Genomic DNA, 22975 nt, shown 5'->3' with positions numbered 1-22975 from the left:
TATCTTCACGCGTCAAACAGAGAATATGCTGTTGTAATTGACAAGAAGTAACCAAAAGCGTCAAAAAGTAAAGCTCCTACAACAATCCTTTTTCTTTCGACTTTGGGTACTCTCATTCATGTGTGCATCGTTCATGCTTTCGTTGGTGCCGCACCACACGTCGTCTGGATTTCCAAGTGGCCCTAACAAGTGAGGACCGCTACTGTGCCGACGTGTGAATGACCGCAGTCGAATAGGCGCAGTAGTCGAATATGGTATGCGCCAAACATGGTTATTTCTTTACCGCCCACTTCTATCCTAACGTGAACGACTGAATGAGGTGAATACTGTTTGTAACTCTGTCTGTAAAATGTCTATATTGTAAAATGTCTATATGACCTATCCATGCACCAAAATGTGGAATTGCGTTAGATATAGTTATGGCCAACTGTGTTGCTATTCTTTCACAAAAAAAAAATAATATTTGAAATAATTTGAAATGGACAAATGTTATCACTGTCAACAAGTAGAAGCTGAATCAAGGCTATGGAGGGTATGGGACTGGGTGCTTAACGGAATTCATATTTCTATTGCGTTTATGCATCCTTACCGTTTACGCATCCCCTTAAAAAGTTTAGGCACTTTCAATCAATGCCACCGATTTTAACATTCGCTATTCAATGTCTTATTGTTACCCGCAACGTGCTAGCATCCACAATCGAATAAATTATCCACGTACATGTGTCTGCGCGACCTGTGAGCCCAGGGCACCAGATACCGCTGTTGAGCCAGTATGATAGTTCAAAGAGACGGGAAGGTGCCTGCTAACAACCCCAGTGGGGATGTTTAGGTAGGCTCTGTTGGTGGTGCTGTTTGTTGAGTCGGTTCTTTGGTAGGGCATTCAGGCTAGTGTTATAATATGTGGTTGGTACTGTAAACCATGAAGGAGAGCTTTTACAGATCCTGGATATATCAGGTATTAGCGACTGCTGCCATAGAATTGTTACTGTATCCTGCGTCATGTTGTGTGTTGTTACTGTATCCTGCGTCATGTTGTGTAAGGTAAGGTAAGGTAAGGTACTTTTATTTATATAGCGCATTTCACGTGCACTGAGTGCAACCCAAAGCGCTTTACACAGAGACAGTGCCGAAATGGAGTGGCGTAGTCGCCAGCGTACCCATGACAACACAACAAACAAATTCACAAAATAACAAGACACAAGATGCCGGACGGAGTGGCGTAATCGCCAGCGTACCCGTGACACCAAGACATGAGACAGACAAACAAATAAACAAATGTCAAATACATAATAAAACAAACAAACAAACAAACAGAAAAGTCCACGCCAACTTAGTCCAACGAACCGCATCCAAGCAAGCGTCAGTGCGCTTTCTTGCTATCACTGGGGCAGAACCTCAGCAGACGATATGGCCCGTAGGCTAGTTGACATGATAACCCGTTGGCAAATTGTGTTCACCCGACAGGCACCAGAAATGTGTTTAGGCGCTGTAGTAGGCTACCAGAGCGACACAGGAGGATCCTCTGCTCTGGTGCTCTCCCGAAGCCGCGTCCCTCTGCTGTGCCAGACCAGCCGACAGTCCACCGACCATGACCAGCCATCGATGTCCTACGGTAGCTGACAGTCAACCGACCGAAACAGCCACAGAGTCCGCAGCAGTCTGCGCTGAGTTGAAATAGTCCAGCAGCCATCAGCAGAAAGGAGCTCCTCGGCCCTGGAACCACAGTCCAGCAAGACCAGCAGCACCAGTCACAGGTGCCCCATCGATCGCAGACGGCAAGAGAACGCTGATCCGAAAAACAGCGCAGGTCGAGCGGAGAGGCAGAGCACAGACGCCAGGATGCAGAAAAGCATGGGAACGCAAAACAAATAATTAAAATAAAAAAGGCTATATGTAACTTAACAGCTAAAGTAAACAAATAAACAAGATTAATGGAAAAAATAATGGCGAATAAAATAATAAAGATAAAATCCGAACAAAAACAAGTCTAACGGAGCGGCTAGAGCAGCCAGCGTCCCCGTTTACTAGTTACTCGTCAATCCTTTAAAAAAAAGTAATCCATTACATTTCCTAGTTACCCTATGTTAATCGTTACTTTTAATGTTGCTGGACTTTGGGCAGAACCCAATATCTCTTCCTAAATGTATAGGCCTAAAGTTCTACTATGGGGGGCTACTATACTATTGGGCTATTAGGTTTCAACACCACCACCACTAATGTCCTGAACCAATATTAAATAACATAGCCACCATGCAGTTTATGAGCATAGATAGATACAGGATTATTATATAGTCTTACACTCTCATTCCTCCCCTCAGTTTCAAGGAGTTCACACTTCACAGTAATGAGAATACCTCCATCCCTAAAACTAAAAAGTTAGCGTTGGATTCCCGCGTGCCACGATTGCTCATCATACAGTATACTGTGTGGAGTTTGAGACTACTGCCCAACCGCGCAGCTGTGAACAAGGTAGTGTCGCTGTCAAATCTATCCGTGGGAAAAGTTGCGCTGAGTTGAAAAAGGAGCTACATTTTCTTACCATGTGTTCAGTAGCACATTACACGTTATTACGTTACTGTAGCTACCACTGTAGGCTACTACTGTAACACATCACTGGTGTCAAATAGGCTAAGTTGTTGAATGGCCACGGTGGGAAACCTGTTACTTAGCCTATAGGACAAGGAATTTAACACCTATTCTGTGGGTACCTGAAATATAGGCTACACATTGTTCTGTGATCTTTAATATCTAAGCAGTCCTTTACATATCACTATACTGAAGAGTTTTGCAGTTATACATAAATTAAAATGAAATCCCCATTTTGAAGTGCCTTTAGAAGTACAGTTGGGACAGTTTTTGCTTTCCCCATTACCACTTGAAAGTTTGACTGTAAAAAGCCATTGAAAATAACTGTGTTCTTACATGGTATATCTTTGATCTGTGCACTAAAATAAAACCCAAAGTATATATCCGTAAGTTGTTTAGATTTTTCACAATTAACTCATAAACACAAGGTGGCATTTTGTCTCAACCGTACCCTAATACAATTATATTGAGTACAGTTGAGACAGTAGCATGGTACAGTTGAGACGCCCATTCATGATGCTGGAAGGCTGACTAGCCATTCACTGCAAATGTAGCAAACTTTTTAAAATGTGTAATCTGAGTGTTTCTTTTTATTTTAATCTATTTTTTTTAAATCTAAATTGGCATCAGATAGACATAAAGCAGGGACAAATGTTTAAAGATGAAAATATATATTTTTTTCTTGGTTTTATCATGGCTAATTTTCAAATTATGATGTAATCCTTAAAATCTTCATGTTATAAGATATATTCATTAATAATATATAGTTTAAATATCAAAAACATTCATTTTATTGACATTTGTGTTCTATATTGCCTAAATGCCATCATAATATGCACAAATAAACACCATGCAATCCAATGGGATTTTATCCGGGTACAGTTGAGACAAAGTGTCTCATCTGTACCCTTCTGACCATCTTGCACATTTTTCTAAATAATGCAACAACCTTGCATGAAAGGATGTCATGAAATATGTCAGTTTGTAGAGCACAGAATGACCTTTGCAATGATGTAAGAAAAGTATAACAGTCACATTGGAGTAACAAGATATTCACTGTGGAAGGAACATGGTTAAGTGAAATTCTCACTATGGTAAAAATACTTTTGCCAATATCTTTGGACAGGAGATATGCACAGTGTCCACATTTCCCATGATTAAAGAGAACACTAACACACATTTGTGTAGCAAAAATCATAGATCAGGCTTGGTTTGCAGGCAAGATATTTAAGGTGTCTCAACTGTACACATGACCCAACTGTACTCAGTCTACCCTACTTAGAAATGGAGAGGAGAGCAGGGAGAACAAGACATCAACTCCTACTCAAGCATGGCACTCAAGATGAGACCCAGAAGGGCCACTTCTTAATTGGGATGGAGGCTAGTGCTTTCCATTATCATGTTTACTGGTATTATGGATGGCATATATGCTCTCTCCAGAAAAGGGGGTTGGTGGGAAAATATATTGCAGCACCCAATTACATTGATTTTGATGTATTTTTTGCAGGAAAAAAGTCTGCTATTTATGGACATGTATGGAAACTGGAAACTGGAAAAACAAACAAAGTGGGGGCAGCCTGTCCCCTAAACAAAAAACAAAGCCCTGGAGTTTCTCTGGGATTGCTGAAGGGAACATAGATCTCCGTTTCTCAAGGTCATAGGTGCTATACTCTGGGGAACATCGGAGCTCATCAATATGCCCCCAGTGTGTAGTGCTGTAGTTGCCTGGTACAGTAGCTTTAGCTGTTGGCTGCAGGAACTCGAGCTAGGTACTGGTAGAACCGTTTGTTTGTTTGTTTTTCTCGTAGGGACACTCTGTGAATAAATAAGTACAGAAACTCTCTGAAATTGAAGAGTTACTTCACTCTTAAAATGAATGTGTTAAAAACCACACAACTTCCGTTGTTTTTAGTATACGTCTGTGTCCAGACAGGAACAACACTGTGTTACCTTTTTGTATTTGTTATTATGTCCAGAGAGGAACAACCCATTTGTTTGAAGAGTGTTGAGTGATTTATCACATGCATGCATGCAAACCATTCAGTCCTCCTTTTAAAGCTACCTTCCCTGCATGTTTTTATATGATGTAGAGTTTCTTTTGTGGATGCTTTCAGTGTGGCATGAGCATTATTGTTTGCTTTGTTTGCATCTTCAACATTGGCTGAATATTTGATCTGTAGGTGGGTGGTGACAGAGCATCTAAAGCTCTCGAATATTAATGTTCCTAATGGCGTTACACAGCATGCTGTGCTTCAAACGAGATAATAAAGGTCATCCTGTTGAAAGTCTAGATTTTTAGAAAGACTATGGCTGCTTGCATATTCAAAGGCAACAATGGCAAAAGAGTGATGAGAGATATTTTAAAATGGTGTTCATCAAAAAATAAATATTATGAGATCTGTTACTTCGTGTCACTGTGCAATTCAAATAAATCAGTGTTTGAAAGCAGGGCATGATGAGCGAAAGAATGGTACGAGCAGTTTTTGTGAGAAGCTGTGAGCAATCAGATCCAAAAAAAATAAAGTAGAACATTTTCACAAATATCTTTTATCCAACAGTGTCAACATATTAGAAAAGGAAGATATGAAGAAATGCCATTATTTCAGAATTAAGTTTAATTTGGCTGAGTCATACATACCCTCGGTGACCTTATGATCTGGCACAATGAAAAAGGCTATTTAAACTACTTTCCCCTTTATATAATCTCTACACCTATGTCCTACGTCTAATGATGACAAAGCAAAAACATTGTCTCTGCAAATTCATGTCAAAATGACTATTCAGACCCTTCGAACTCTGGAAATTATGAAGTGCCTCTAATCACCTTTGAGATGTTTTTACAACTGGACGGGAGTTCATATGGGGTACATTCTGTGAATTATTGGGAAAGGTACACCTGTCTTTAGCCGACCATGCATATTAGAATGATAATATTTTTTTTTAAAAGTTAGCCATGATGTCGCATGCAGGAACTGCCTGGAGAGTACAGAGAGAGGATTGTGCTGAGGTACAGGACTTGAAAAGGCTACAAACGAATCTGCTTCTTTGAAGTTCACAGTGGCCTCCATTATTGTTATAGCAATGTTGGAAATTTCACATTCCCCCCTAAGCTGCAATTTCAACATACATTTTGACTGCTATGCACATTGGGAAATGATGTGAATGTTATTTTGAAAAGAGAAGAAAAAGGTCATGTTCAGTGTACACCTAAATTATGTACTGTAATATTCCGGGGGCACAAACACCACTCTTCCTATTATAAGTCAGTGTACAATCAAAAGCTGTTTGAAGCTGTTATTTTAAGGTGGAATACCAAGTAGTGTTTGGAATACTGAGACTCTTCCTGTTTGCCATCCACACAAACTGAACAATCAGGGCATCTAATGGTCACCAGGATGGATGAGCTCCTCCAGAGATCAGAAAGCTTTGTTTGCATCAATTTTATTAATATGCGTAGACATATTAATATTGATTAAAAAACCTCACTTAATAGATTTTTATTTTTTGCAAGAAATTTCATGTCTCAACCTGCAAGGCTGTTTTTGATTTGTGCATCGGGAAGGTGGTTGTTTTTGGGCAGTAAGGTTCACCCAGCTTGGTTGTCGTCCACTCATATTATAGCAATGTACTGCTGTACACCTTGGCTCTGTCTGTGTCATTAAACAGGGTTATACGACAAATGTTGTTTCACACTAATCCCTGGAGTATGGTTACCATCATCATCTGGATGCATTTACAGTACTGTGACCAGACCACGTGAAACCATCTTTCAGCTGTTCTACAGGGTCATGAAACCTATTGATTTTGCTGAGGTGTAGAAGCAGTCATTGTTATTCTGAAGCGAACTGTGATCTTGTGAACAGTTGATCAGTATGAGGTAACCACCTCAAGCTGGTGTGTGGTGAACATTCTGACATGTAATGGCGGCCACACTTCACCCAGGTGGGTGCTACACATTGGTTATCAGTGAGGACCCTCCCTTCACATTGGGTGCACTTGGTGCCTACAGTATGTAAAATGCTGTATAAATGCAACATGTGTTGTGTGTGTTTTTTTTTTTTAAAGGCTGGCATACCACACACTCCAGGACTGTTGGAATCTTTTGAGTAATCAAATAAAGAGACAATGAATGAAATGCTTAGTTCATCACCCTCTGCAGATGAATTGTGAATAGGGCTCGGGATCATGACGTGAGCACTTCGCAGGCACAGCCATATTGGCAGCCTCACTCCTAAGTTTACTATGGATTACTATGGATTTACTCCTGCCTATTAGTGTGTTCCTGTTGCTTAATTTTTGCCTTCTTGGTCGTATGTTGCGCTAATACTATATTTCTGCTTCTTGTCTTCTGCATCCGAATGAATAGATATTACGTTTGGTGCGCTACCAACATGGCGGCGATATTCCTAGAATGCAAGGCGTGTGCCCGAGCCCTATTAGATTAAAAAAGAAATGCTGGGAATTGTTTTGTCCTTTAGAAGAATCCCAGGAACCCCCCAAGAGAGAGGGGCACTTAGAACTGGAACTACTCACTGATGAAATGATGGAAAACGAAATGTCAGATTACTTTAGAGGTCTTGTGTTCTTCTCTAGACTAATAGCCACACATTGCAGGAAATAATAGGTTCACCAGAGTGTGGCAGAAACAAATGTGCTGTTTACACAGATGAGTTGTAGTCGTGGACGACGTGGTAGTATGGAGAAATAGCATCACAATTCTTGCAATCCAGTAGATATTCACAAATCATATTTTGGACCTAGTATGGTTCTGATATTTCTGCAGAGTAATCTCTACCTTCCCAAAATAACTTTTAACAGCTCATATACAACCATAAGGCTGGTTTTGTTTTGGGTGTTCATAAGATGTTATTAATATGTTAATTTAATGTAATTTCCTCCCCTATTATTTCTTATTTGTTACTTTTCCTCATTCAGTTTGAGCCACTTAACCCATTGCATAACATAATTAGAAAACTCCCTTAGCCACCCTTTTCACAACTCTAGACACCACATGAGGTCTTCAGTCTCTTCAGTATCTGTGGATCAATGAGTTGATCCATGACATATTCCCCATCAACATCCACAAAGCTGCAGTGGAGTGATCATGTTAGAAATATAGAACTGGTTTGAATACTGTATTACTCTGTGACAAGTATATTCCATTATGTTTTCTAGTTCCCGACAAGAAATGGGATAGACAGAATCCAAAACCAGATATTTGATTCCTCTAATTACGTTTCATGTGCACTGCGCACTGGCCCCAGTGGTAGCTAACATGTTCAAGAAATACTAGCATTGCTTACAGCTATGAACTCATTGTTTTATTTTGTCATACCAGACCAACCAGTGCTGGACTCATGGGATATCCAGCTGAGGCACAAATCACTTCCACCATTATAATACAATTATATCATCTCTCTCTCTCTCTCTCTTTTTCTCTCTCTCTCTCTCTCCTACTGCTACATCCATTTCTTGCATAGAGTTACCATAGCAATCCTAACTTATGCAAAGAGCCAAAGAGCTGCTGTGGGCAGCATCACAACACAAGAGTCTCCAAAGTGATTGAGTCATCTAGTATAAAAGGTGAATCACAAATTATCTTCCAGGTTATATTCTGAGGTCTAACACAGTGGCTTACCAAACTCTCTCATATTACCTACACCTTTAGTATATGATGGATGTCTTTGTTTAGCATGATAGAGAAATCCCTGACAATTTGTAGCTCTACAGATTAGACATGGGTCATCTATCTGCTTTGTTGCCTGAGTGTTCTAAACCACACTTACAGCAACAAAATGGTTGAGATGTGCATATACGAACAGTAGTGATCCACAGGCATCAATCAACTAATTCATCCAAGGGCTCGGTCTAATGGTTCAAAATTGGACAAATAACAGTTTGTTGTTTGACCATAGAGAGGATGCATCTACCTCAGCTCTTTTTTGAAATGATCTGCTTACCTCTGAATTTCCTGAATACCAGTACATGTATTGTGAATCTATGTAGGCTATGTATTTATGAAATAGCCTCGATTACCTAAAAAATATGACTTTGAACATTGTGTGCCAATGTGCTGTAGGCCTATGTTTTATTTACACTGATGCTTACAGGACCATATTACCTCTTGACACAGGCAGGACATTTTCAGATGATGATTATGATGGACTTTGTAAATGATTAACTCAAATGACCTGACAAATTTTCTTTTCAAAACAGAAGTGGGAAGTATCTCTCATAACAGCACACAGTTAGAACCTGCCTGTCCAGGAAGACGCCAGCAGGGGGCACTGTGGCCTACTGATGCTTTGTAAGGTCAGTGAGTCCACTAGCCACTGATCACACACAAGCACTGTTCAAACACAATGCAGACGCAAGAGACGCTAATTAAGGGCCATTGTAGTGTACTGCAGTAGACTCAAACATGCTATTGCCATTGAAGACCATCCGTTTATATCATGCAGCATCAGCTACTGGTGCTACAAGAGAGAACAGGACACCAAAAACTACATATAACTCTTACCTGGAAAAAATGCAGCATTGAAGATTGTGTCAATGGCTGTCTACCTCTACCAACATACTGTGTGTACGCTCTCCAAAAAAGATTATATGACCTGAAGGAAGACAGTGCAGTACACAGCATGAACGATCTAGACTTCATCTTTCATGACAGCTTCATGGCACTGATTCATTTCTCACACTTGGCAAACCACTGGTGTGGCAGAAACAGAAATGGTGTCCTTGCACTGTAAGGTAACTTCAAAACCAATAGTCATAATACTGCTGGGACAAACTTTTCACTTTTCCCCCCCTTACATCGGTGTGGACTGTGGAGAATACTTACTGAATGTTAGCAGCAAGATGACATAAACTCATCTCTCCTGTCAGGAGACAACAAAAAAATATGAACAGAAAGACACTCCATACATTCACTCACACATTACTGTCCAAAGTTCACTGAAATAACTGAGGTGAATGTGTCTGATTTTAGTGAAAACATCAGGCACAGTGAGTGATTGAGCAGGGAGATGAGAGTCACCCTAACGACTGCTACAGAGAGACCCCCTACCTGCTGCTGGCTCCCCAGTGTGAGAGTGTGTTGGTGTGTGTGTGTGTGTGTGTGTGTGTGTGAGTGTGTGTGTGTGTGTGTGTGTGTGGGGGGGGGGGGGGGGTGCTGACATTTCACACAGAGTGGATCTGAACATAATGGGAAGTAGAGGTAGGGCACCATTTTCCAATCACTTCAGGGGCTAAATGTCATCATTGCTTTCTGGTTAGCGTGAATTCCCTTTTGCTAAATGACACCCCGCCTTTGTGACTCACTTGAAAGTGAATGTGTGAAATGTTACTTGTAATGGACGCTTGTTGTCACCATGTGGTTAATTTGTAGCCTGGGTGAACCCAGACAAACCTGTTGGCAAATTTGAATTCGCACTGCAGCAGGTCCATTTGAAGAGGAGCCCATTGACACCCATTTCCAAACATGCCATTTTACTACTTCCACAGGCATAATCTGGAGGGAAATTAAACTTAAATTGTGCATTAAAGTCTTACCAAATCATTTTAGAAGTACAGCAATATACTGTATATTTTCTGTAAATTAAGGTTTTAAATGCAGTTGTTTACTCAACTAATGAGGAGATCTAACTAGGAGATCTCTTTCCAGACCAACCTGCAGAGCAATGTGCTAAAAGGTGCATAGGGTTCACATAGGTCAGTTAATAGGTAAGCACCGTAATCACAATAACCAGACTGTGCCTGAGTTTGGAAGCCTCATTGGCGGGATGCACAGTGATACTGACCATTGTGAACAAGAACATTTCTACATTTGATATAACGTAATTCATTGAGATGGCAACTGGCAACAATTCACAAGGGATGAGCAGTGCCTGTATGGTATCAGAGAGCAGGAGGGAGAGACCCCGGTTCTCCTTTAGCGCTTCACGCTTTCTTTTACCCTCTCCACCTCCCTCCCTTCTGTATCTCCGTCTCTCCTTTCCTCTCATTCTACTAAATGAGTCTCTGTTGAGAATTCTCGGCAGTTTTCCTTTGAAGCCTTGGTTCATCATCACCTCCATTATCTTGTCATTTCAAGAGGATTAGACACTAGAGAACCCAGCGTCCAGTGCGACACTAAGGAACTGTGACAGCTTACAGTAATTGCTAACCTAATTAGCATGCTCGAAGCCCCGACTGGCTAAGGCTGATTTGATGAATATGGTCTGCTTGCTCAGTGCAATAGTGACATTGCTCCATATGTTGTGAGGAGGGAACTGAAGAGGAGACTGAAAAAAAAGTTGAACCTGCCATATACAGTAGAACCCATAGATTCTTCATTGCCACTCAAAAAGGTTCAAGGTTCCACTTTAACCCTGTCTGTTACAGATGTTCCACACATAACTTATGCATCATTCTCATTTTAAACGTATACCGTATAAGTGAGGAATGAGAGTGATGCCTGTAGAGGTAGAGTAAATAGACACTGTCAAGAACTCTTCACATTGCTACATACACAATATATCATAGTTTGAAAAGGTTCATATCACTAACAGCATAGCAAGTGGAACACCTCTCATACTTCCACTATGGAGACAAGATGAAGCATGCTCCCTCTACCAACAGTCTGACGTGTATAACCGTAATACTTCAGTTCACCACATCACTTAATGTGTTTGACATGTGTTGCTTTACTCTGTACCACTGTACACTGTGCCCATGTAATTCCATCACTATCAGCACCAAGGACCAAGCAGAGCGTACATGTATGAGGGCATGAACAGAAGTCCATTTTTCATGACAAGCGGTGGCATTTGAAATTAGAAACACTTTTCACTAACGCTACTACGGGCAATGTTCGGGACAAATAAAAGCACACGCTGTACAAAAACTGAGTGGTCCATTGATGATAGGAGCCATGGAAGAACCCATTAGCCATGCTGCCTCCTACCTGACTGTTCTCTCTCTCTCTCTCTCTGTCTCTCTCTTGCTCTTTATCTCTCTTCTTTTCCTCTCTCTCTTCTCTCGCACTCTACTGTATCTCTCTTCTTTCCCTCTCTCTCTCTCGCCCTCTCTCCGGCATGCATAGCAACCAAATTGAAGACACACTCACATGGGTCTTCAAAAGCGGATGGCACACCCGGTGCCAGACAGAGAGAACCCTCATTAGCTCTGATGGCCTTAGACAGCCCTCAGATGACAAAGCTATAGAGTAGCACAGCCACTGACCACCCTGTCTCCCCAGTAATGCTCCCAGGACAGCCATGATGTACAGGATGCTATTGTGCCATGATGTACACAGTGATTATTTGTGCAGAATTACAAAGCCTGGGAGGTGTCATTGCAAAAAAAAAGGAAAAGAAATGATATAGTGTTGTTTTTTTTATTAAATATTGTGTTAATTTTTTATAAATTGTGTGCTTGTTTTAGTAAGTAGTCGATGCATTTCAGCAAATAGTGTCGGCTACTCATTTTAATCAACTGTGCTTTCATCTTAGTAAAAAACAGTGCACAATTTAGCAAATTAATCCACAGTTTAGAAAAATGAGTGCACAATTTACTAAATTGAGCACAATCTCGTAAAATGAGAGCATGATTTATTAAAACCAGCGCAGAATTAAAATGAACACACGTTTTAGTATATTGAGCATTCTATACAAAAATACTTGTATTAGCCTACTGTTGGCAATTATCACAGGAAAATAAAACTCCAATTTCATATAACAGGCTGCATATTGTGAAAACATCACTGTAATAAATAGGCCTACTTTACGGGACTCAGGGATGTTTTAAGGTTGAGACAATATGCAGCTGAACATAATATAACATCTTTTAAATAGTATTTTACTTAGGCTGCATAAGCTAATAGGGCTCGGGATCATGACGTGAAAACTTCGCGGGCACAGCCATATTGGAAGCCTCACTTAGCTTAGGCCTATTGTGGAGTGTGGGTAGCCAGTGTGGGTAGTAGATTTACTAGTACCGCCTATGTGTTCCTGTTAGGCTACTTAGTTTTTACCTTCTTGGTAGTATGTTGCTGTGTAGTGGGGTGTAACAGCGCAACCCACGATAGCAAGAGGAAAAGAATCGCTAATACTATAGCCTATTTCTGCTTCTTGTCTTCTGTATCTGAATGAATGGATATTACGTTCGGTGCGCTACCAACATGGCAGCAATATTCCTAGAATGCCATGCATGTGCCCGAGCCCTATTATACGTAGGCCCTACTTACTTTAGCCTACTTAGTTCTGGTCCTTTCAAAGCAAATGCTGGATTCAGACTAATGATTGGCTGATTGATTCATCGTCCATGGAAAAAAAGTAGGCTAGAATCCTTTTTATATTAGTCACCCCAGCAATTTGGCTGCTGCTCTCTGTCCAATCTACCTTTGAAGCCATTGAGATTTTGTCACTTCAAAGTAGGCCTATTGTGTCTGTCAGTCCATATTTAACTGATTGCCGTCTTCATTCTCCAGCACAGGGATATCTAAACCTGATATGTGAAGACACCGATTGCCCTGTCTGATTCCTGATTCTCGCTTTATTCTCCTCTCTTCAACAGTAGGCCTATCACTTCCCCATTCGTTTTCCCCGTCGCATTCATTCGTTAGCCCTACAGTTCCATCTAGCGTAGACATCGAGCACTCCTACTAAAAGCAGCGTAGGTCATTCTCTGGCTTCTCTGCAGTTGTGAAATTAATAGTCACTAGGCTAGACGCCATAGGCAAAATGTTGACTGACAGCAGGAGCTGTCGAATGAGACGCCATGATGAAACTTTCCACGAGTGGTTGGTGAATGAACCAGCTGACTTTGGTATGCTGTAAGGCAAGTGGCATGGTGTTTTGAAGCGTCAGTTTCGGGGTTTCTTTTGCCTGATTTTAAGAGAACAGCTACGTTTGTGTTACGTTATGTAGAATTTTGTGCGATACGAGTGGATTTGAATTTCAACTTTCATTCTGTTGACAGCAGGACAGCTGCACTTGTAGCCCTTATCAAATTACAAACTTCACTTAGGTCTGTTGCAAGAGCTACTCAGAAAACAAACGCTAGGCAAGGCAAGGCAAGGCAAGAGCATTACCGTTTATTCAGCAAATAATAGACATATTATATTAACATTGTGTCAGATGTAGGGTGAATGTCAGTTATAAAAGCAATTGACAGTATCGAGTAGTAGGCCCTACACAATGGAATGTCTTGAGCCTGAGGAGCAACTCCTGAAGTCTGCAAGGGAAGGAAACTTTCAACAGATCCAGAGCTTAATCCAAGCGAAGATGAATCGAGAATTAGACCTTAACATCAACTGTCGAGGTGATCATGACAATTCAGGCCAACAACTACTGATATCAAAGTGTCACTCTAGTCTCTTGAGAGAATCCCCCCTCCCCCTTTTCATTTTTGTTTAGGTGGAAGTAAATTCAATTCAGGATGGACACCCTTGCACCATGCATCATACTTTGGCCACAAACAGGTTGTGGAGGACTTGCTTAAGGTCAGTGTCAGTGATAGTGGCCATACCCAAATTCTACATAGAAAGGCCTGCTCAGGGCAAACGAGTTTGTTAGTTTTATTTTGGAAGGCCAAACTGCTAGACAAAATATTGTTTAATTATGTTCTTTAAAAGGCTTTTCATGTCATTTCAGCTGAAACACTGAATGTTTTGATGGGATACAAGCTTATTAAGAAGCCATGGACAAAACAGTCAACACACAGGCCTGCATGATCCAACTGTTTCGTTCTATTGATTCTTTAGACTATCTCCCTCTTTTTAATCTATAGGCTGGGGCTAATATGAACCTACAGAATAACATGGGAGATACACCCCTTCACAAAGCTGCACTCAGTGGCAGAAAGGTACAGTAGGTTATGCACCATCACAGCATAACTGATAAATTGTTCATATGTTTGTCAGAGTCAGTATTCAACTTTTAGCTCTCTGACTTTGCAGGAGATTGTTCTGTTGCTGTTGCGATATGATGCCTGTGCAACAGTTATCAATGGATCGGCACAAATCCCCAAAGATGTGACCGAGGACGACGAGATCATCACCATGCTGGAGGGTGTGTCCACCATGCAGACATAACCTGAATCAAAGATCATTAAGGGCGGAGCAAGATACTTCATGAGAAGCCACTTTCTGGAACCCGAATCGCAGGGAGGGGGAGGGGGAGGGGGGGGGGGGGGGGATTTTATGCAGAGCAGAGCAGAGGCAACAACCATTCCATTGAAGTCTATGGGCATGACACACCCCTTTATGCGGAGGAAGTGATCCCCGTTTTGCGCCCATAGACATGAACTACAACGAAGTATCGCTCCGCCCTTAATGATCTTTGCCTGAATGAATTTTCACTTGGATGTGAGGTCACTGCATCTGTGCCATGGTTTGTCTTTGTTACAGCTGCCCAGAGAAGAGAGGAGCGGAAGCTGGAGGACAGGCTTCTGGACGCAGCCAGAGAAGGCGACAGTGCAACACTCACACAGCTGGTCAGCCAAGAGGCAAAACAATACTGTTTACATGTTTTATTATTTTGTTTGACCCGCATGGTCTTGTTTTGCACCGTTTGCACATTTGCTGTGTTTTGTTTTGCTTTTTACTCACAGCTGAGCAGAAAGAGGCCTCCAGATATTCACTGCAGAGACTTGCTGGGGAACACGCCTTTACACTGTGCTGCCTACAGGGGTCAGAAGCAGTGTGTCATTAAGCTGCTGAAGAGTGGCGCCATCCCCACTATGAAAAACAAAAATGGTATAGTCCTCCCATTATTATGCAATGTTTGCTTTTAATCAAGTTAAATAGGAAGTGGTTTTTTTTGTGTAATGAATGATCAAATTCTGGATTAGTCCATCTGTCCTAATCTCCAAATATATAGAGGACCAATCAGGACACAGTTTGTCTTAAACTGTGCGTCATAATATATTTATTTGACAGGCTTCATGCAACGTTTTGATTTGCTCTAAATGTGTAAATGTGGAGCATAGCTAATGTTAATGCTTAGGATAAATCCAGTTCATTATAGGATATTATTAAATACTTTAGTACTATAGTCAAATGCTTCAATAAATGATGCACTGTATATAATCAAAGAAATTGCATTTAATCAACTAATTCCATGTAATAGGTGTCAATAGTGATGGAATGAATAACAACATGTAATATTACACTCTCTCAATACTTGGCAGATCAGTCTGTGTTTGACCTTGCTAACAGTGAAGAGATCCGACTCCTTGTTGAGACCAGTCAGGAGAAAGTGAGTACTTTCCTCTTCAAGTCAAGTCAAGTCAAGTCAAGTCAAGTCAAGTAATTTTATTTATATAGCGCATTTAACGTGCACAGCGTACAACCCAAAGCGCTTCACAAATACATAGACAGTGCCGAACGGAGTGGCGTAGTCGCCAGCGTACCCGTGGCAACAATGAACAAACAGATTTACAAAATAACAAGACACAAGACAAAAGATGCCGGACGGAGCGGCGTAATCGCCGGTAATCTTCAGGGGTGTAATGGTGGCCTCCCTGTCCTCACCTCATCACTGACTCATGGACACCAAGTTCACCAACCCTGTCAGAATGAAAGTGTACTGTGTCAAATGATTTCAACTACAAAAAAACAATATAACATTGAAAATGAACAATATTTACCATACTGTAACCACAGACGTAGCAGTAGCAGTCTCAGAATTCAGTTTGTCTACAGTTTGTGAACATGCTAAACGCTAAACATGTTTTCTTCTCTGTCCAAAAGACTTCTGCATTTACAGTGCAGACATTTGAAGGGCCTCTTTGGAAGGTATGTGGGATGAACATTCTGACTGTGTGCAGACAGGCCACCGGTGCTGTGAGACTCATGTGTGTCGCTCTTCCTCTCTAGAGATCTAATTTTCTGGGCTGGAGATCACATTGGGTAGTTCTGAAAGATGGTGTTCTTTCATGGTACCCTAAGAAGTAAGACATCCTCAAAAACCCCATTCCCAGTGTTTGGCATTTTTTACACACACACACACACACACACACACACACACACACACACACACACAGACCATATTAAAGTGCAGTCTTCATTCTCATGTGTCCTGCACCTCTCTCTGTCATCTCTTAGCTTCTTTTATCTCATGAGCTAAGGTGCACCTTTTACTAAAACCAGTCTGGTTTTTTTGATGGCTTCTTTGCCTCAAGTAATGGAATCAGAAATGACAAGCTACAAAGTACAGCTGGCCTTCACTTTATATAGATGGCATATTTGTTTTGCTGTCCTCTTAGATAACTATTCTTCTGTTTGGGAATTGGGAATCATTCTTCCTTCCTGCAGGCTTGTGTGTCACAATCACTAGGACTAACCAGATTTGTCCAGGTTTCCCCTACATTTTAAAAGCCCTCTTTATTGCCGTTGTTGCTTTTTCCTAACTGATGTGCTTGTGTTCGTAGATCTGATGCTGATGATGCTGCACATAAGCAGGGCCACCAGCCCCTAATAAGGGCTCATTGTATGGTATGTATGTAGGTATTACAAAGTGAACACCCTTTCAGAATGTCATAAGCTGTTAAAAACTACCTTTTGGAGGGGCATAATTCCATATATAATTCATGTTCTTCCCCTAAATGGTATCACTTGTTTTTTTTCTTCTTTTAGTTCAGAGCCTGGGATAGGTACTTCTTCACTGTTAAATGCTTTGATGGCCGTGTCCATACCTTTAAGGTGCCTGCCAAAACCGATCCAGAGGCTCTCCGGAAAGTAAGCAAGTACTCAGCTTAATTATAAGCTTGTGAAATATTTGAAAATTGAGGTTGGCACAGTGTGTGGCGTAGTTGTGGGCTCACATCTTCATCTCTGTGTGTGTGTGTGTGTGTGTGTGTGTGTGTGTGTGTGTGTGTGTGTGTGTGTGTGTGTGTGTGTGTGTGTGTGTGTGTGTGTGTGTGTGTGTGTGTGTGTGTGTGTGTGTGTGTGTCTGCAGAAATGGCTGGATGCCATCGGAGAGCATTCCGCCTGGAGCACGTACCATAGTGCGTCGGAGCAGGCCTGCGATGAGGAGGACGAGATAAACATGGAGGATGACAATGGCGCCATGTCCTTAGGAGATCTCACTGACTCCCTGATGGTGAGCCAATGCCAGTTAGCCTTTCTCCCCTCATAACCCCCACCCCCCTCCTTCATCCTTTCACCCTTTCATTCAACTTGGCTGTGTGCTCTCTCCATCATGCACTCCACTCACACATGACTGAGAAATGGAGAGAGGATGAGGATTACATCACTGTTAGCATTGTGTCATGCGGTTCCCAGCTGTATGGAGGCGCACCATGGGAACATGTCTATAGGCACCACAGCCATGCAAAGGGGCCATGCCACCTGAGCTATGCATGTGCATTCACTTTACATGGCCTCACTAAACCCCAGCAGAAGGGACGGAGGCTAAATGTGGATGCGTAGCAAGTTGCTCAGGACTGCTTTTGGCCAGATATTAAGTAGGGCTTCAGGACAAAGTGATCCCGAGAGACTGTGGAAAGTTTGAAAGTATGGGAGCAAAAACGTATTTCTTCATACGTCTTATGCACTTCTAATGCACTCATATTCTTTCTGATGTACTGTAAGCACATGACTCTGCTAATGAAGGCCGTAATTGTGATAGTAATTGTTGTGGATGTGATATGGTGGACATGATGGATGAGGTAATTGCATACTTTATGGTGTCCTTGTACAAGGTTAGAGGAAGAGAGTATGCCTCAAATCCAGAGGATAAAAATATACCTCATTGACACTGATTCTGCTGTAAAGAGCATTTAACCCGTTATTTACCATCTTTCCCAGAACAACTTCATACTGACTATAGTTAGAATGGGAGAAACCATTTCATTTATATTATCTAGTGCATTCAGAGGCTGAATTGGGTTGTATTCATAGGACGATAGCACAGTGCCATGCAAAGTGAATAGACTGAATGTGAAATGTGAATGTAATGTTTAAACATAATCACAACCAAATACATGAAGCCATATATTTGCAGTTTATCCATGCTGCCTGTGGTACCACATGGTCTCCATGGGACATGTGCACATTGGGTAGAGACTGTAGGGCTGTTGAACACGCTGTTCTTTGTGTCCCTGCCCCTGTGTGACTCAGGCAGCTGAGGCCAGCCAACAGAAACTGGAGGCTCAGGTGGCCATCTTTGTGTCCATGGTGAAGAATGAGGAAGATGACAGTAAGAGAAACCCATTTTTACACTTCCACCCTCCAGGTTTTTTTTTTTTGTTGTTGGTATGTTGTGTGGTTTTTTTACACATCACATTCCTTGCCTGTTACTAATTCTGTCAAGTTTCTATTTTATTTATTTTTATTTGATGTAGACCTCCTTCTCCCCTCATCTTTACAAATGTACAAGGTTCTGACTTAATGTACTTATTTGACTAAATGTGCTTCATAAGAAGCAGCTGCTGTGTTACTGCGCTCTTTTAAAGGGATATTCCGCCATTTTTGGAAATACGCTAATTTTCCACCTTCCCTCGAGCAAAACAATCGATATTTACCTTGTTCCCGTTCATCCAGCCATTCTGTGAGTCTGGCGATACAACTTTTAGCTTCAGCCTAGCATAGATCATTGAATCGGATTAGACCATTAGCTTCTCGCCTGCTAGCTTCATGTTTAAAAGTGACTAAGATTTCTGGTCATTTTCCCATTTAAAACGTGTCTCCTCTCAAGTTAGAAAGTGCAATAAGACCAACTGAAAATGAAACCTGGCGTTTTTCTAGGCTGATTTGACATGGAACTACACTCTCATCTGGCGTAATAATCAAGGCAACTTGCAGCTACTGGCACTACTACTGCTTGTTGTCTATGGGGACTATTTTCAGATGCTGCGTAAGATATCACTGCGCCTATGGTACGTTTGCAAGTTGCCTTGATTATTACGCCAGATGAGAGTGTAGTTCCATGTCAAATCAGCCTAGAAAAACGCCAGGTTTCATTTTCAGTTGGTCTTATTGCACTTTCTAACTTGAGAGGAGACACGTTTTAAATGGGAAAATGACCAGAAATCTTAGTCACTGGCCCCGGCAGTGGCGCAACTGGCTGGGGCACCTGCACCATACGCTGGCGACCCGGGTTCGATTCCCGCCCCGTGGTCCTTTCCAGATCCCACCCCGACTCTCTCCCACTCACTTCCTGTCATTCTCTCTACTGTCCTGTCCAAATAAAGGCATAAAAAGGCCAAAAAAATAATCTTAAAAAAAAAAAAAAAAAAAAAAAACTAGAAATCTTAGTCACTTTTAAACATGAAGCTAGCAGGCGAGAAGCTAATGGTCTAATCCGATTCAATGATCTATGCTAGGCTGAAGCTAAAAGTTGTATCGCCAGACTCACAGAATGGCTGGATGAACGGGAACAAGGTAAATATCGATTGTTTTGCCTGAGGGAAGGTGGAAAATGAGCGTATTTCCAAAAATGGCGGAATATCCCTTTAAACTTCAACTCAAGTCACTTGAGTAAATACGGCTAGAGCTCTGTGAGGTCCGCTGGAGTCAATATGTGAACCTCTCTCCCTGTCCCAGAGGTGGCCACGCCCGTCCTCCTGAAGGCCCGAGAGACGGCCCACTGCTCCAGAGAGACCTGCTCAGCTCTGCGCCACTGCCTAGACCTACTCTCCCAGAGGGAAGAGGTATCTCTACACCCCCCTCCCACACACACACACACACACACTGTGGTTTCAACCCTCAGTACCTGTGTCGCCTTTCTTTTCCAGAGGTGGAGGCTCCAGAGACTATGGTTCACTCTTTAATTTACTGCAACTCACTTTCCCTTGGATTCCCTGCTGAATCCCTTCACAGATTGCAACACATTCAAAACTCTGCAGCCAGGCTCCTCACCCATACCAAACGATCTGCACACATCACCCCCCATTCTCCATCAACTCCACTGGCTAACAGTTCCATCCTGGTTTAAATACATAGTACTACTACCCACTACCTTGATTCTTCACTACTACTCACCTTCAAAGCCCTCCACGACCTTGCTCCCTCCTACATCCGCGACCTCTTAACCCCTTACACTCCATCCCGCTCACTCAGGTCCTCTGACTAAAACGTATTGACTATCCCCCGCACCAGACTCTCCACCCTGGGTGGCAGCTCCTTCAGTGCCATGGCCCCCAAACTATGGAACTCCCTTCCCCAACTTTGTTTAATGATCACTTCTCCTCCACACTCAACACATAGCCCTGTACAGTTAGCTTTTCTTTGTTGTGTTGTTTGCTTGCTTGTTTGTTTGTTTGTTTGTTGTATTGTCTTGTGTTTTCTTTGTTTGTACTACGTGTGCATATTTTTTCCTTCCACTAATATAAAGCGACCTTGGGTTTGAGCAAAGCGCTATATAAATTAAACGTATTATTATTATTATTATTATTATTATTATTATTATTATTACTTATTCCAGTGAGGCGTACATGCTAATGCCCAGTGCAGTGATCCTATGCAGTCGCAGTTAGGGTGTAAGGCTGAATGAATCTCCACTTAAGGAGATACGGTTGAATTGATTTCCAGTGCGTCAGTGTGCTGATCACATGCAGTCACAGTTAGGGAGATAAGACTGAATTGATTACCAGTGGTATGTTGCCAGACCGCTGGGCGTCCTGCAGAAAAAAAGGGATTAAAGAAATGCAGGCAGAATGTACCTTTCAAACCTTTCAGGACTGCAAAAATCCTACAGTATGTGCCCTTGCAGAGGCACAGTTACCCACAACATGGTCAGTCCACCTTATAGGACCGTATAGGACAATTCATTCATATATACTGTATAGCCCATGTTGTGTTGTGAAAAGATCAGTCACATTTATGTTTTTGTGTTGTTGTTGTTGTTGTTGTTGTTGTTGTTGTTGTTGTCAAAGATAAGAATTAAAATGTGAACATGTTAAGGATGTGAATTAGTCCACATCCACATTTCAAAATGACATCCTCCATCTTTTCTTGGACACATGGGTCACAGTTGAGCTGATTGTGTCATTCTTTGGACACGGATGACAGAGAGCACCTGAGCCTGCGTGTGGCGTCAGGGTGGCAGGTGGACAATGCTGGTGTCCATCTTAATAGATGGCGGCCCCTGCCGGCCACCAGCGTGCCCTTGGGAGAGGGGCCGAGGGCTGGACTAATCAGCGGCGCTGCTAGGGCACCGGCAGCCAAGAAGCCCTCTTTATGCTGAGCTCTGCAGTCCGCTCCGTAGAGCATCCCGGGCTAGCGCTCTCTCTCTCTCTCTCGCTCTCTTGCTCTCTCTCTGTGTCTCTCTCTCTTTTTGTCTCTCTCTCCCTTATTCTCTCTCTCTGTCTCTCTCTCCCTTGTTCTTTCTCTCTGTCTGTCTCTCCCTTATTCTCTCTTTCTGTCTCTCTCTCCCTTGTTATATCTCTCTGTCTGTCTCTCTCCCTTATTCTCTCTCTCTGTATCTCTCCCTTGTTCTATCTCTCTGTCTCTCTCTCTCCCTTATTCTCTCTCTCTGTATCTCTCTCCCTTGCTCTCTCTCTCTCTGGCTCTCTCACTCTGGCTCTCTCTCTTTCTCTCTCTCTCTCCTTCTCTGTTCCTCTCTCTGCCTCTGTCTCACTCACACACACATATCCACACACACACTCACACCGTGATGTACACGCGCACATGCATACACATTCCTCTCCCCTCTCTCATTCAGATGCTCGTACGTGCATGTGTGACCTCACACACTCACTCACGAGCACGAGCAAGGCACGCAGAGAAGTGGAGCGTGTGCACTCTTTCACTCTCACACACACACACACACACACACAACCACGAGGAGGCGAGAACGCGCAGCTTCTTGGCGCTCCGTCACACAAGCCCGTAGAACGTCCGGGACCGAGGAGGGAAGGGGAGAAAAGTGACACCAGCCGTCATCCGAACAGGTACATACAGCTACCTTGCGTCTCCTTTTTTATATCCGTCTGCACTCTTCTCTCCTTGCGGAGCAGACTGAGGAAATATTTGGGGGAGAGTGTCCTGTGTCCTGACTCCTGTGTGTGTGTGTGCTTGTGGGATGTACGCTGGGATGGGCTGAAAGTGCTATTTGCACTAAGTTGTATTGTAGTGAAGACAGATTTGTGTCTTAGTACCCAAGATTGGATCCAGAAGGCAAGGGTTGGATGTCCGCCACTGAGTGCTTTATGTGGATTATATATTTAAGTGTTCAGAGTTGTCAGTGCCGTTCTTATTCAGAATGGGCAAAGATCTGAGACGTTTTCACTAATCTGTCATGCACCTGCAGTGGATACTTAAAAAGTTGTGGATGACACAACCCATTGTTGTGTTTTAATTTGATTTGCGGGACCTTTTCTTTGAAATATTTTTTTCTTTTGATGTTCTTTTGATGTTGTCACTTGTTAATCAATCATTTTGATTATGACATTTTAATTATTTGTG

General features: G+C 42.2%; 1 protein-coding gene across 2 annotated transcripts in view; it reads left to right on the top strand.

The window, feature by feature from the left end:
- The first annotated feature begins 13177 nt into the window (after positions 1-13177).
- Positions 13178-22975, top strand: part of LOC134073134 (oxysterol-binding protein-related protein 1-like) — a 28912-nt gene continuing 19114 nt past the window's right edge. The window contains exons 1-14 of one of the 2 annotated variants that reach the window (XM_062530121.1): positions 13178-13887; positions 13983-14068; positions 14356-14430; positions 14525-14636; positions 14975-15060; positions 15178-15322; positions 15757-15824; positions 16319-16363; positions 16445-16518; positions 16999-17062; positions 17204-17305; positions 17526-17669; positions 18689-18767; positions 20114-20220. In XM_062530121.1, the coding sequence (XP_062386105.1) occupies positions 13764-13887; positions 13983-14068; positions 14356-14430; positions 14525-14636; positions 14975-15060; positions 15178-15322; positions 15757-15824; positions 16319-16363; positions 16445-16518; positions 16999-17062; positions 17204-17305; positions 17526-17669; positions 18689-18767; positions 20114-20220 (1311 nt within the window). In that variant the 5' untranslated portion in view covers positions 13178-13763. Of the gene's footprint in view, positions 13888-13982; positions 14069-14355; positions 14431-14524; positions 14637-14974; positions 15061-15177; positions 15323-15756; positions 15825-16318; positions 16364-16444; positions 16519-16998; positions 17071-17203; positions 17306-17525; positions 17670-18688; positions 18768-20113; positions 20221-22975 lie in introns of those variants that run through there. The other variant, XM_062530129.1, reaches the window with a different exon arrangement.

This window comes from Sardina pilchardus, chromosome 2 (genome assembly GCF_963854185.1).
Source record: "Sardina pilchardus chromosome 2, fSarPil1.1, whole genome shotgun sequence".
Classification (NCBI taxonomy): Eukaryota; Metazoa; Chordata; class Actinopteri; order Clupeiformes; family Clupeidae; genus Sardina; species Sardina pilchardus.
Note: the sequence above shows the minus strand (reverse complement) of the source record. Positions and strands in the feature narration are given on the sequence as shown.